At 39.5% G+C, this 14,469-nt stretch overlaps 2 protein-coding genes across 2 annotated transcripts in view; one reads left to right on the top strand and one right to left on the bottom strand.

Annotated features, from left to right (window-relative positions):
- Window positions 1-1,642, bottom strand: part of LOC111871372 (tubulin alpha-1 chain) — a 13,144-nt gene extending 11,502 nt beyond the window's left edge. Inside the window, exon 1 of the mRNA XM_033754229.1 lies at window positions 1,607-1,642. Within this exon, the coding sequence (XP_033610120.1) occupies window positions 1,607-1,627 (21 nt within the window). The 5' untranslated portion in view covers window positions 1,628-1,642. The remainder of the gene's footprint in view (window positions 1-1,606) is intronic.
- Window positions 1,643-2,233: 591 nt separating this feature from the next.
- LOC111871387 (NHL repeat-containing protein 2) overlaps window positions 2,234-14,469 on the top strand; it is a gene marked incomplete at its 5' end in the record, with an annotated part of 53,945 nt that continues 41,709 nt past the window's right edge. The window contains 3 exon segments of the mRNA XM_033754228.1: window positions 2,234-2,506; window positions 8,271-8,437; window positions 11,117-11,276. Of these exon segments, the coding sequence (XP_033610119.1) occupies window positions 2,350-2,506; window positions 8,271-8,437; window positions 11,117-11,276 (484 nt within the window).

Genomic DNA, 14,469 nt, shown 5'->3' with positions numbered 1-14,469 from the left:
AACAAGTGTGTAACACCGGTCAAAGTTTGACACTTCTCTGGCCATTATCTCCGTAACCGTTCAACTTTGGACATAGGTGTTTTGGGTTATATCGGCATACTTTAACATAAGGAACACCCTCCCGAAGTTTGGTCCATTCCTCCTGGGACAACTTGTATATTAGATGACGTCACACAGTGTAGCTTTCTTATTGGTTTTAGCCATGAGGAGGGGGAAATTCAACTGTTACGCGTAGCTCGACTAAGCAGCCTTTGTATACATATAACGCAACGAGGCATATTGCCTAACAACCATTACAAGAGGTCGTTGTAGGTACTGTACCAAATAATAGAGATGCATATCCACTGTGAGCTTCAGTTAAAAAATTTGTCCTTCGTGCTTGAAGATGGTATGGTGAATAGACACACCTTTATTTTCGTCGCATTTCATCAAAAAAACACTCGGAAAACCGATGCAAACAGTGCATATGTTGCATATCTCAATGAGGTCAAATCTTACTCTGTTTGCCATTTTGCTTCACTATTCACAACCGCGCATACGTCTCATTCTACATGACGTGGACACTGTTTAGTTGAGAAACAGCCGTTCAATAAACAGACAACAAAATAAACAATTCATATGAATTTAATTCAAGGTACACAAGAAAAAGATCCCCTGTTACCCCAATAGGCCTACCACAACTAACTCCATGGTGCATAGAACACCTAGAGAAATTGATGGACGTGTAGTTGCGCCTAATATGATCCTCCTAAATGCTCTCTTCACATATCGGACGAAATTTGTGAATCTTACTAGGTCTATTTCAGAAATTTACACTGTATCAAAATGTCTAGGGGGTGGCATTGGAGAAGCTCTCTGTCGGAACGCTATGGGCTTTAGTTTCATGAGACACTTCAGTCGTTATATTTTCTATTGATCATTGCAGTCGGTGTGGGCACGCATTTGTCGCCACGTATAACTGCGTACCTTTAGCCATTCGTTTGGGACCACCTATATCACGAAGTAATAAAAATCATGAAACATAGCACATAATATTTGGAAACTTTATTTATTGAATAAAATATGCCTAGTATGTTTCAGACCTATATGGCAATCATCAGATTCTTATGTGTTTAAGACGAAAAACTAATGCTAGAATTTATTGCATACCAAATAATTTACACTTATGTATGTAATGGTTAGAATTGTCCGATTTAAAAGGAACTTTAACTGATTCACCAGTTTTTCGTATAGTTTCCCAGCTTCAAATTCAATGAAAATCCGACCAGCGGTGCACATGCTCTTTCATGTGTATAGATGGACGGACTGGGCGAACTTAACATTGGCCTCGTAGGGATGCGAATATGCCCAATAATTAGACTTCTGAGAACACAATGCTGCTTATGTGTGTTTGTGTGTCCCTTTCAATTACTGAATCACCGAACAATTTAGCACAGGTTTTGTATCTGGGAGGTTCTCGATTCGAATCTCGTCCATGAGATCGGCTATCCTACTGAGGTATTTCATGGTTTCCCTCAGTTTCTCTAAGCAGATTCTGATATCGTACCTCGGTTCGTCCATAACTGCCTCTTCTCAGTATACAGTGTAGGGCAATAACGTTTACTACCTGAATATGGTACAGCGCCATTTACAAAATCCAGCGTGACCTTGATATCTGTGAAGCGCCTCCGTGTACAAAAACTTCGTCTCATTCATCTTACGTGCTCTTCGATAGAATGGACTTTTATTGGGAAAGTTTTTGATAACATCAAAACAAGTAATATTTTTCAGGTGGCAGTTTATTGACTCCTCTGTACAGCTCATATACTGGAAGCGTCGTAGAATAAAACTTCTCAACTGTTTTACATATTCTCACGAAATGTGCCATGAACATTGTACTATTCAAAGCCACCCCAACGTCGAACTTTTTAATTCCCAACAACAGAAAATTACAACACACAGCGAATCTGTTAAGTAGAGCAGATAGCAAACCTGCCTCCCTTCTTCCCGGGTGCTTACAAAACACTAGGACCACTAGTAGTTCAGTTCTGCGGAGTTCACGAATTCACGAACCTGATCGAAAATAGTCATTGGTAAACAGTCTATAGAGAAATCGATTATATGACAATCGATATACAAATTGTTCATAAACGAGCTATCGTAATATGTGAATGATGATGTAACCTTGCCCATTTTCGTGATAAGTTCCAATTTGGCATTTCCAAAAATTCAATTGTCTGTGTCGTTTGTCTCTTTTATGATTAGCAAACTAAACTCGTAAAATACACATATAGTGATTTATTGAGTTGAATTGTGTGGTAATAAATGTAACATTAAGTTTTACCTCATTAAAATTACACATGATAGGAAATGGCAAGTGATAGTTTAGATCCAGTTTCAACATCGTGTGAACATTTGTTTGATGTTCTTGGTACATTACACGAGAAAAGCAACCAAGAAAAATTTATACTAGATCATATCAAGAAGTATGCCAGCAGGGATATTCAAATTGACGACTTCAGAAGCAGTAAGTAAAGCAGAAGTTTAGACCTATGGCGGGGAACCCAGTTTTTTTTCTTACTTCAGAAGCAGTAACTAAAGCAGACGTTCAGACCTATGGGGGGAACCCTTTTTGGGGGGGGGGGTTGACAATGATATGCATTAGTCTAATAGTCCAGTCCAGTGAATTGCTGCTGGCCGTCGCCATCACATTTTCAGACTTTTACGTGTTTTGAAATGGGGCCTCCCCTTCGATGAGAGAAGGGGTCTGGCTTCTACTGGGGAGTAACTGTGCAGCCTCTCACTCTCGCCCACTTTCTCAGCAACTCACTCTTAGCTGACTCCTGAGAGAGTCTACTAGTGAAAGTGCTCAGTACGCTAATGGGTAACCGGGGTTTGCATTGATTTCCTGTAAATTCAGGTGATATTAAAGAAACAATATACTTAGTGTGACAAATGTTCTCATTTTTATTAACACAAACAGGTGAATCATGTACATGTAAATAATACCCAGTTCCTTCCACATTTAGGGAAAATCCATGTTGCTATGATGTGAGACAGTGAGTGATGATAGAGTGTAGGGATGAATTAAAGGGATGGGAGATGAATATGGGGAGAAGAGTGAAAGAGTTAGAAGGATAGAGGAGTGGAGAACCGGGAGTGAGGGAACTGTTTTAACATGGAGAGGGAAGATGAAAGGAAGAAAGGAATGATGATAGGATAGACAGATGAAAGGGGTTGGAAAGCAATAAGAAAAAAGGAAGGGAAAGAAGTGAAGATACAAAAGGATTAAAGGAATGAAAGAAGGGAAGAAATTCTTTTGCTGGTCATTTATGTTGGGTTATGCATTTTAATAATATACTTACCTACCTACCTACCACTCATCACTACAGCCCTGGGTGAGCCTTGGCCTCGTCTACAACCAGTCTCCACTGCTCTCTGTTCCTCATCTTCTCTTTCCATCCTTTCACTTTCATCTACTTCAGGTCACTCTCAACAATATCTAGCCATCTCATCCTAGGTCTTCCTTTACTTCTTTTGGCCTATATCCTTCATTTTGACATTCTCTTTGGCATTGCATTATCTTCCATTCTTTTGACTTGCCCCAACCATCTTATTCTCTGTGACTTGATAAATCTTGCTATATATTCTCCTTTCGTTAATGTGTTTATCTCTTCATTGTATCTTATCCTCCATATATTATTTTCCTTCACAGGTCCATATATTTTGTGTATTATTTTTCTCTTGAACATTCTCAGTGAATTCTCTTCTGTTACTGTTAAGGTTCATGCTTCTGCCCGGTATGTAGTAACAGGTCTTGTGTACTTGTACCTTAGCTGCTCTTGGTATTATTTTACTTTCAAGTGTACTAATATTTACAAAGTAGGCCCTGTTTCCAGCTTGTATCCTTTCCTTATCACAGTTATCATTTCTATTGCCATTATTGATCATATTTCCTAATAATTGAAAACTACTCACTCCTGTAAATAATTTCCCTTCTACTTTTAAATCTTTGGTTTACTTCTACTTTCTAATATTGACATAATCATGTATTTTGTTTCTCTTTCATTTACTTATAATCCTTTCTTCTCTGCTGATTAATAATAATATAATACTAGTAAATTCTTAGTGTTGTCATGAAAATTGTGAGCACCATGGCAACTGATGCCCAGAATTTATGTAGGCCTGGGTATAATCCTAGTATAAAATCCAATATCCATGCAAGTTGTATTTCTCTTGATGGCATGCAAATTTTACTATTTGTTAAGTTTATACTGGATATTATAATAAAGTACTGAATTGCACACAACGTACATTAGTTTTCTTATGTGTTCTTATGTGTAATCAGTGAATAGTTTTACATTTCTGGTCTGTGATTTCATACCTTTCACAAGCTAAATCACATAGCAGTTTTCATTTGGGACACAGTACCCCTTTGATTGACATGTGGTTGAAGGTATTTCAGACAAATGGCAGGAAGGTCACTGCCATGGGTTCCTTTCCAGATGGTCTGATTTGCTGCCAGGTTGAGTTGAGATCATGATGGATCTCTTTCATGCTGTAACTGTTTTCATAGAAGGTCCATTTTAATATGTCTAGTTTAGCTTGGAGGCTGTCCTAGGCACAGATGGTTTTGGCCCTGTTTTGTAAGATGGAATCACAGATTGCTTGTTTGCTGGATGTTGAGTAAACCTTGCATTCATGTAGAGGTTAGTATAGTTGGCTGCTCTGGTCTTATTTAAAATTTATGTCAACGAAATGGAGGTGGCCCTCTGAGTGTCCATGGTGAACTGAAAGTTGTGGAATATGCTGTTGAAGTATTCCAGGAAATCCATCAGTTTTTCTGAACCATATGACTATATTATAAATGTGTCATCAGCCTAACAGAACCAGCGGTGGGGCTTCTAGACCCCTCCTTGACATACACAATGAAGAAACTGGTTGTCAGAGATGGCAGTGATGAACTCGTGGTAACACTATCCATTTGTTTATATGAGGGGTGGTCAGAAAGCAAGTTTACAAGGTGTACAATCTCTCAACCAAAGGACGTACAGTTATTGTTTGTATGTGAAAGGAATTTATAAATCCTTGTTAGTAACACTGTGTGTCAGTTCACCCACCCTTTACCATTTGTTACATGTACAACTCAGTTGAACATGGCTATTCAACTGGAACCGTGATCCAAGTACAAAGTCCATAGTGCAATTTGGGTTTTGAATACGAGAAATATGTGAGTGGCAGAAATTCATTGCCAGCTCATGGAAGTTCATGGTGAAGATGTTATGAATCAGCAGAATATCGCAAAATGATGTATGGAAGTTCTGCAGGTAGGAGTCAACACAGAAGACAATGAAAGAAGCAGCAGAGCCACAACAGCAAGAACTTCTGAGACCATTGCAACCACAGAAAATGTAATCTATATCAACAGAAGGATTACAGTCAGTGAATGAACTGCAACATAGCTTGAACCTGTTGCATGAGCCACTCATCAGTATCATTCAGAATGGAAGGTTAAACAAAGTGTACACTGGGTGCCTTGAGCACTAACAGAGGAACACAAGAAATAACTAATGGCTTGTGCATTGTAATTCTGCAGCAATATTTTGTTGGTGGTTAGGAACTTGTTGAGCACATTGTCACAGGAGATGATACATGGATTCATCACCATAGCCTGGAGACAAAACTTGCCAGCATGTAATGAAAACACCGCTGTTCTCTACAGTTAAATGAGTTAAAGATTTTAAAGGCCACTGACAGAGTGATGGCTACAGTGTTTTGAGATCACAAAGGCATTCTGCTCATAGGCCTGATACAACAAGGCACAGCAGTCAGTGTCATGACTTAATGTGCAACACTGACATATTTACATACTTCCTTTAAATGAAAGTGTTGGAGAATTCACCAGAGGGATATTTTAGTTCTGCATGATAAGTGCACAATTGCAGTGTGCTATGGCAACCTAACAACTTTTGCAGCATATGCAATGGTAGATACTGGAGCATTTTGGAGGCTTCAACAACATGAAAACATCTTCATTGGTTGCATCCTGTTGTGTGTTACAGATATGAAATGAAATGAAATATACGTAGGGCAGTCAAAAAGTTCCCGGAATTTCCCTGCAGACGGATAACGAGCGATAAGATAGCGCACACACTGTTGTGGTGGGGAGCTAAGCATGTTACAGACACAACAGGTCTGGACAGGTTCCAGTATGCAGTGTTGTTACTGTTCCGTTTGAATTAGACATGAGTGTTGGTCATTCGGCGCAGTGTCGCAGTTCGTACAACGTGCGAACATCAAGTTCATGTGCAAATTGAGAAAATCTGCTTCAGAAACGCTATCAGCCCTGCGGGAAGTTTATGATGATACTGCACTAAAGATGGGGTCGACTCAACCTCTAACAGAAATGAGTAACAGGAATATTATTGAAATGTTCTTGGGGGTAAAGGATGGCTGGCGCGTAAGGCTGACAACCTCACCACCATCTATGAGCCAGTTCTCTAGAAAATGTGTGACCCTCAACATCTCACAACCCTATGGGACTCCACGGGCCATTACAGGGACATCTTTACTTACTTACTGCACTAAAGAAATCCACAGTTTATGACAGGTTTTCCGAGTTTAAGAATGGTCAGGAGATGTTAGAGAATGACCAGTGCAGTGAGAGACCTTCGACATCCAGAACTGAAGAAATGATTGGAAGAGTGCGACAACTGATTTGATGTGATCGAAGAATGACCACCGTGGAGTTGGAGCAAGAAGTTGGTATCTCTCACAGATCTATTCATGCCATTTTGTCCGATAATTTGAAGATGAGACATGTCAGTGCGAAGTTTGTTCCGAGGCAGCTGACCACGGATCAGTTGGAATGTAGCATGATGGTCACTAGCAGTCTGTTTGACAAAAGTATGCAGGACCCGACGTTTCTCAAAAAGATCATCACTGGTGATGAATCAGTGGTGTTCGCCTACGACCCAGAGACGAAGATGCAGTCATTGGAGTGGCACACAGCATCGTCTCCCCTGATGCTCATTGCATTATTTGACATTGACAGTTTTGTGCACCATGAGTTCATACCGCCTGGACAGACTGTTACTGGACATTTCTACATGCAAGTTTTGCAGAGGTGGCACAATGCGATTCAGAGGAAGCGGCACGACAAGTGGCAGGGACACTGGTTTCTGAATCACAATAATGCACTGAGCCACACATCATTTGTGCAGCAATTCCGCGCCGAGAAAAACATTCCTGTCATCACTCAACCACCGTACTCTCCAGATCTCACTTTGAGTGACTTTTGGCTCTTCCCTGCTCCGAAAATGGGCCTCAAGGAGACACATTTCACAACCAAGGAGGACATCACATCGAATGCGACAGCTGAGCCCCAGAAGATTCCAAAAGAAGCCTTCCACCGCAGCTTCCAACAATGGCAGGATCGATGGAGCAAGTGTGTGCGCGCGCAAGGGTCCTACTTTGAAGATGATTAGGTAAGCCTTGCTGTATGTCCTACCATTAGAGTGCTATACCACCATTCCAGAACTTTTTGACTGCCCCTCATGTGTGTGTGTGTGTGTGTGTATAGGAATTATGTCAACACAACAGATGTTGTGTTTTCATCTTATTTATGTATTTGCTACTTTATTATAACATCAACTTGAGGCAAGAGTTTTATGTCAGTACATAACATGACATGTTGCACCAATAAGGATCCAAATCGGTATTTCAATGACTATATGTACAACTGCCTGATGATGGTCTTATGTGACCAAAACACGTAGCACTATAAAGATCAAAAATAAAACTGAATATTTGTTGTGTTGACGGTGACATAATTCATATATATATATATATATAACATGAAAACAGCAAAGAAATAATGGTTCATCAATAAAGACATGGTGGTCTACCAGCAGGGAATAGAAAAGCTCTTCCCATGATTACCAGTTAATGTCTCCATTTTTGCAGAGACTGTGTTCAAAAGTAGTGGGATGACCGTAGAATTACCTTTCATTTTTCATGTCAAAAATTGTAATAAAAAGCTTTGAACTGTTTCCCTTATAGACTTACTTTCATACTGGCACATAGAACTGGCCCACTGAAACAGAAATATTAGGATGTTAGGACAAGATGAAAGAGCCTCACATCGTCTTCATTGAATTTCTGACTTAGCAACTGTAGAGTGTCTCCATGAAGATGTCAGTAAGCCCAAAAGGCCACAGTCATAACAGTACTGTGCAAACCTCAGAACTGTTGCTTTTTGTTTTTCTTTATATTTACTGTTACATTTGCAGATTTGGAATGGTTCAATGTGTCCAGACCTCTGTCTTTAAATAATGACTTACGGGGGAAAATTGTTGTGTTGGATTTTTTCACATACTGCTGTATTAATTGTATGCATATCCTGCCTCAACTTAAACAACTAGAAGAACAATATTCTGTACAGGATGGTCTTGTAGTGGTAAGTGAAAATATAATAATATATTTATATTGAAATAATAGAACATAGTTTTACACACAGTTGTCGTGGCTTTATAATAATGTTTTCAGCAATAAATTATATGTTTGCATAATGTTTCCCCCTCTTTTGTATATGCATGCATATGAGTGTATGTGCCCGTGAGCACAAGTGAATGAGTAGCAGAAGTATTTCTTTCACTGTTTCCATTTTAGTTTCTTCAATAATGTTATGATTTTGCCCTACATTCTGGTGATGGGACATCAACATATACTTAGTTTTCTCTGTGTTTTTCTTTATGGTATTTATGTGAACTCTCAGTAGATATATATCATCAGCACAGACCAGCAGCTGAAGTGTTCAGTTTAATTTTAGCCCTACCTGGTTTTCTTGGACCTTCCAAATGGCATATTCTAAAGTAATTGCAATAAAAGTTTCTCCTTGTTTTTGGCCATTTTGAATACAAAAAGTATCAGACAAATATTCATCTCTGTGGACTTTACCGTAGATTTCATTTGAACGCAGTTTTTCAGTTGGCTCTTTAACTACAAAATATCTGAACAAGTTAAAACTTTTACATACAGTATGATCTTATGAAGGACAAAGAATGGGTGAGAAAACTGTTAGGTTCTATGTTAAAAGTTCTGCATATTATAAATGAAATGTTGAAACTTTCTTATACCTCAGAAATGCACATATACAAGATAGGTAATATATCCTTTGAAAACGTGGCGAAGATCAGATGGTTGGGAACAACAGTAACAAATGAAAATTTGATTATTGAGGAATTTAAGAGCAGATTAAGTTTCGGTAATGCATGTTACCGTTCAGTTCAGACTCTCATGTCTTCTTATCTACTGTCTCAGAATGTAGAAATTAAAATATACAGAACTTATTATAATCTTTCCTGTAGTTTTGTATGGGTGTGAAACTTGGTCTCTGACAATAAGGGAAGAAAACTGACTGTATATAGGGTCGTGCCATAGCTCAAGCAGTTAGTCACTGGCTTCCCACTGTGGCGGCCCAGGTTCAGTCCCAGGTCTGGTCAAGTGTGATTTGTGGTGGACCAAGTGGCGCTGGGGCGGGTTTTCTCCGAGTACTTTGTTTCCCCTGCCAATCTTCATTCCACCAAATTCATCATTATAATCACCTGGGGCAGGCTACAATAGGCCTATCAGTGGCCGCCATGCTGAGTGGACCCAGTTGGACTCCACCCCCCACTAAGCGAATTTAAAAAAAAAAAAATTTTGACTGTACATAATTAAAAATGGGGTGGGGAGAAGAATATTTGGACTGAAGAGGGATGAAATAGTAAAACGGAGAAAACTGCATAATGAGGAGCTTCATAACTTGTACTCTTCATAAAGTGTAATTAGAATGATCAAGTCAAGGAAGATGAGATGGGTAGGACATACGATATGCATGGGTGCAAGGCTGAATGCATATAGGATTTTTGTGAGAAAGGCAGAATGAAATAAGCCTGTAGAAAGACTTAGACATAGGTAAGAGGATAATATTAAAATGGGTCTTAGAGAAATATGATGGAATGGTATGGACTCGAATGATCTGGCTGAGGACAGGGACCAGTGGAGGGCTCTCTTGAATATGATAATGAACCTTTGGGTTCCATAACATGTTGGGAAATTTTGAGTATCTGAGCAACTGGTGGCTTCACAAGAAGGACTGAGTTCCATGAAGTTTGCTGGGAGTTGGTATAGTGACAGGCTATGAGTTGAAGAGCCTGGGTTCAATTCCCAGCAGTGCATGATTTTTCTCTGCTCTGCAGCATCCAGACCAGCTCGGGCCCACCCAACCTCCTATCCCATGAGCACCAGGGGCTCTTTCCCTGGGTGTAAAATGGCATGGGTCTGAAGCTCACCACTCACCTCCATCTAGCGCCAAAGTCAAGAAAATTGGAGCTGTACTTCTACTACTGCATATGTTTTCTTGGCATAATGTGTAACTAATTAAGCACAGGTACAACTTTATCTTCTTCTGCCTTTTGTTACTTAGTTAATAGGCAACTGGATGCAGAATCACTTCAGAGTTTTACTATTCAGGCTGTAGCTATGAGTATTGGATTCACTATTTTCAGCCACAGCATATTACCATATAATATGATAATACTTTGCACTGAAAACTCTGCATTATTAATTAAAATAATGTGTTTATGTAAGATTCTTTTTTATGTTGTCCTCTCAGCGCCCTTTCAATATTTCAAGCAGCAAGGTGTCCCTACTGAAATTCTATAGGCATTTCTCATTTTTCCATTGCCTCAATTAGACTGTCTGGAAACAAAGAAAGAAAGAAAAAAAAGCTTTATAAGATATGTAAACAGTGTGTATTTTGTATTTTAGCTAACTGCATGCAGAAAAATGCTTACTGAGAAACTTACAGTCATCACCTTTTATGGATCCCAGACATTTGTTATTATATTACCAAGACCCCGCCATTGGATTCTGTCCTAGGCCAGTTTAATCTAGTCCAGAACTTCACATGCTATTTGTTTAGGATATGTTTTTATTATCCATCTATGTCTTGGTCTGACTTCCCCCCCTTTTCCTAATATATTGTTAATCTCTTTTCAGTTTCCATTATAGTCTCTGATTTTTGGGGATTGTGCCTAAATCAGTAGAAAATTTGTGGTAGGTCTTATAGAAATTTTCTGTCTTGTGACTTTAGGTTGGAGTGCACAGTGCCAAGTTTGACAATGAGAAGGACTCTGCAAACATATTGGCAGCAGTTCAGCGTTACAACATCACTCACCCTGTAGTGAATGATTCTGATGGTACTATGTGGCAAAACCTTGGAATCTCATGCTGGCCCACACTAGTCATCATAGGTAATTCATTGTCCTGCTTATTTTTTACAGCAGTTAACCCTCTCAGTATGAACAAAGTTCACATTTTTGTCCTGCACAACATTTGTTTTATATCTGTAACTGATGTCTTTTTTTCTCATGATACAACCCTCTGCAGGCCTTGGCTTCCTCCATGATTCTTCTCCATAGGCTTTGGAGGTTTCTTAACAGTAAATGTTTCCAGGGTGGGGTTGTTAGCCTCATGCCCAACCCCCAACCTGGAGGACTGGGAACTACATTTCATCTGGCCCCTTCACTTTGAACCGCCTGGCATTGGTGGCCCTACCAGGAATTTATGCTCCCACCAGCGTAGCTCTTCAGAGGATTGTGGTGTGCAGACCTATTCACCACAATAAGGCGGTAGTCCCATGGAGGTTGTCATAGACCTAAGTCGCCATAAATATGCTGTCTCAGTCACCACAGGTGATTTAACAGAGACTGGTTCCAAATACACCTTTAGCTTCAATTTAAATGTGTGAACAGATGGATTCTATTAAGTGGCCGGTAGATTTACATAGTATATTTGCTCATGCAGTTTTGAGGTTCTCACCTAGGTAGTTACGAAGAGTTCTGTTATCCGCGATATAAATGCCTTGTAGTCTATTGTAAGTCTCCTGACATTTTAGAGGAACATCGGTTGAGTTTGACTACATGGCATTATATTCCAGAAGATAGAACTCTTTATTTCTGCTCTTCTGTTTTTATTGTCTATTCATAAGTAGCAAAGATTACTGACAAGTGATCTTATTTCTGCTGTGGTGCAGTAGAGACAACTGTTCTGTCAGATTACTATAATCAGAATAATTACTAACCTGCAGTAGTTCCATATCCATCATATGTTTATATAACATATTTTCATGCAATAAACTTAAATTTTTGCCTCACTTTCCTGTCAGACTTGGAAAAATCACATATTAACATGTAAATGTTGGAGTGTTCTTGGTATATTATTTTCTACCCCTCATGCCAAACAGTCTCTCTTACCCCTCTTTCATCCTACTTTGCATACGTTATAAATGTAGGAAATTGAGGCTTACAGCATTGCCACATCTACATGCATGTGCATGTGGGTCAGTGTTTATTCCTGTGCTTTAATAGCCCTGTGTGTTTCTGCACTGATGTTTGTTGAACCAATTTTTGTGAAACTCTGTATGAGTTCATGCTCAAGAAGACCTTAATAATTTTTAATTCCTTGTCAGCTGTAATAGGGGGCACCTAGTAGCATAGTTAGTTGAGGCACTATGCTGCAAGCTAAAAAGATCATGGGTTAAAATCCCAATGAGGTGGATTTTTTACAATTTACCTAATCCTTCCGCACTGTGGTCTTGGGGTCAACTCGGCCTCTAACAGAAGTGGGTACCAGGAATCTTCCTGGGAGGTAAAGGACAGCCAGCACATGAGGCTCACAACCTTACCGCCATATGTGAGCTGATTGTCTAGAGAAAATGTGGGAACCTCAAACATCATCTCACAACCCTGTGGTCCTACATTGCTTGTTACAGGGATAGCTGTATCAGCTGTAATATCAATATGGCTGTTATATAGCTGTCTTGAAGTGGAACTCGCTGAGGCAACTGAATTAAGCCCCATGGATCAACCTCCTACACATCTGCCCTTGAAGTGTTATGCTTCCCCTCCAGGATACTTCCTTATATACCCTACAGTCTAACCATTCCTTTCACATTAGTGTTGACAGTGAGATACATGTGACAGCTTGCTCTTGACAGGCCTAGCTTATATAGGACATGGGGGCTGGAAGGGAATATGACAGTAGGCAGGGAAGGAGAAGCTTTGAGCACCACCATGCCCACTGCTCTTGGAACTACTTTCCATTGATAAGTTATTCGCCAGAAATTTGATCTCTGTAGTTTCAGTTAATGACTTACTGCTTTAATCACACACACAATACACGTCATTGTATTGTTAGGCTTCTGCCTTTTACTTACTTACATTATAGTTACAATGTAACACGTGCAGTAGCAAACTTTGTTAGAGCAAACTGGACTCCAGTAGAACGAATCACTACATAGTGGGCGGAAGAAGAAATGTCAGTGTCTTTTAAACATACAGAAAAACATGGAGGCTGCACATACAGCCAACCTAAACTATCAGAAGGTGAACACTGTGCTACCAACTGAACAAATTAACACTTCCCATAACACTTTCCCTTGTTAATTTGACAGTGAACATGGAATTAACATAATTCATAAAATGAAAGTCTCATTAATTACAACACTTGTAATGTTCTAACACATTAAACCCATTCTTTCACAAAACAATTTTAACTGTTCTTTAGACAAGGGTTTTGTCATAACATCAGCTACTTGATGTTGAGTAGGAACATATTTTACATTAATTTTCCTTTCTTCAACTTTTTCACGAATAAAGAAGTGTCTTCTCTCTATGTGTTTTGTGCGACCATGGAGTATTGGATCTTGGGCCAGTCTTATTGCTGCATCGTTGTCGACCTGCAGAATAGGAACCTCATTTACATTGGTGATTTCCTTGAAGAGTCTGCTTAACCAGAGAACCTCTCTAGTAGCTTCAGATGCTGCAACAAGCTCAGCTTCAGTACTTGATATGGCCACACTACATTGCCTACGACTTTTCCAAGAAATCGTTCCTCCAGCAAAGAGTACAACTGCTCCTGAGGTGGAACGAGCAGTTTTCTCACATCCACCGAGATCTGCGTCGCTGTAACATTCTAAACTGTTTGAGTTTACATTGGAATTATAAACTATACCATAAGACAAGGTGCCTTTAATATAACGTAGTACCCTTTTCAGCTTGATAACATCTTCATTTGATGGATTTTCAAGACATCTGGAAAGAACGCCTATGCTGTAAGCCAGGTCTGGCCTGCTACCAATCATTAAATACATAAGTGCTCCAACCGCCTGCCTATATGGGAAGTTTACTGACATCTTCTGCTCCTCACTGTTCTGCGTCTGATGAACTTTCCTTAGTGAGGAACCTTTCTCCATAGGTGTAGATACAGGTGCACAGTTTTCAAAGTTGAAACGTTTCAAAAGTTTCCTTGCATAAGCTTCCTGAGAAATTTTTATTTGTCCACTAGTTTGGGTGTTAATTTCCAGACCCAAGTAATGGTGTGCTACACTAACAGTGATACTGAATTCTTTTCTCAATGCTTGAAGAAAGTTCTTCAGTTCTTCTT

Source organism: Cryptotermes secundus, unplaced genomic scaffold (assembly GCF_002891405.2).
Source record: "Cryptotermes secundus unplaced genomic scaffold, Csec_1.0 scaffold194, whole genome shotgun sequence".
NCBI lineage: Eukaryota > Metazoa > Arthropoda > Insecta > Blattodea > Kalotermitidae > Cryptotermes > Cryptotermes secundus.
Note: the sequence above shows the minus strand (reverse complement) of the source record. Positions and strands in the feature narration are given on the sequence as shown.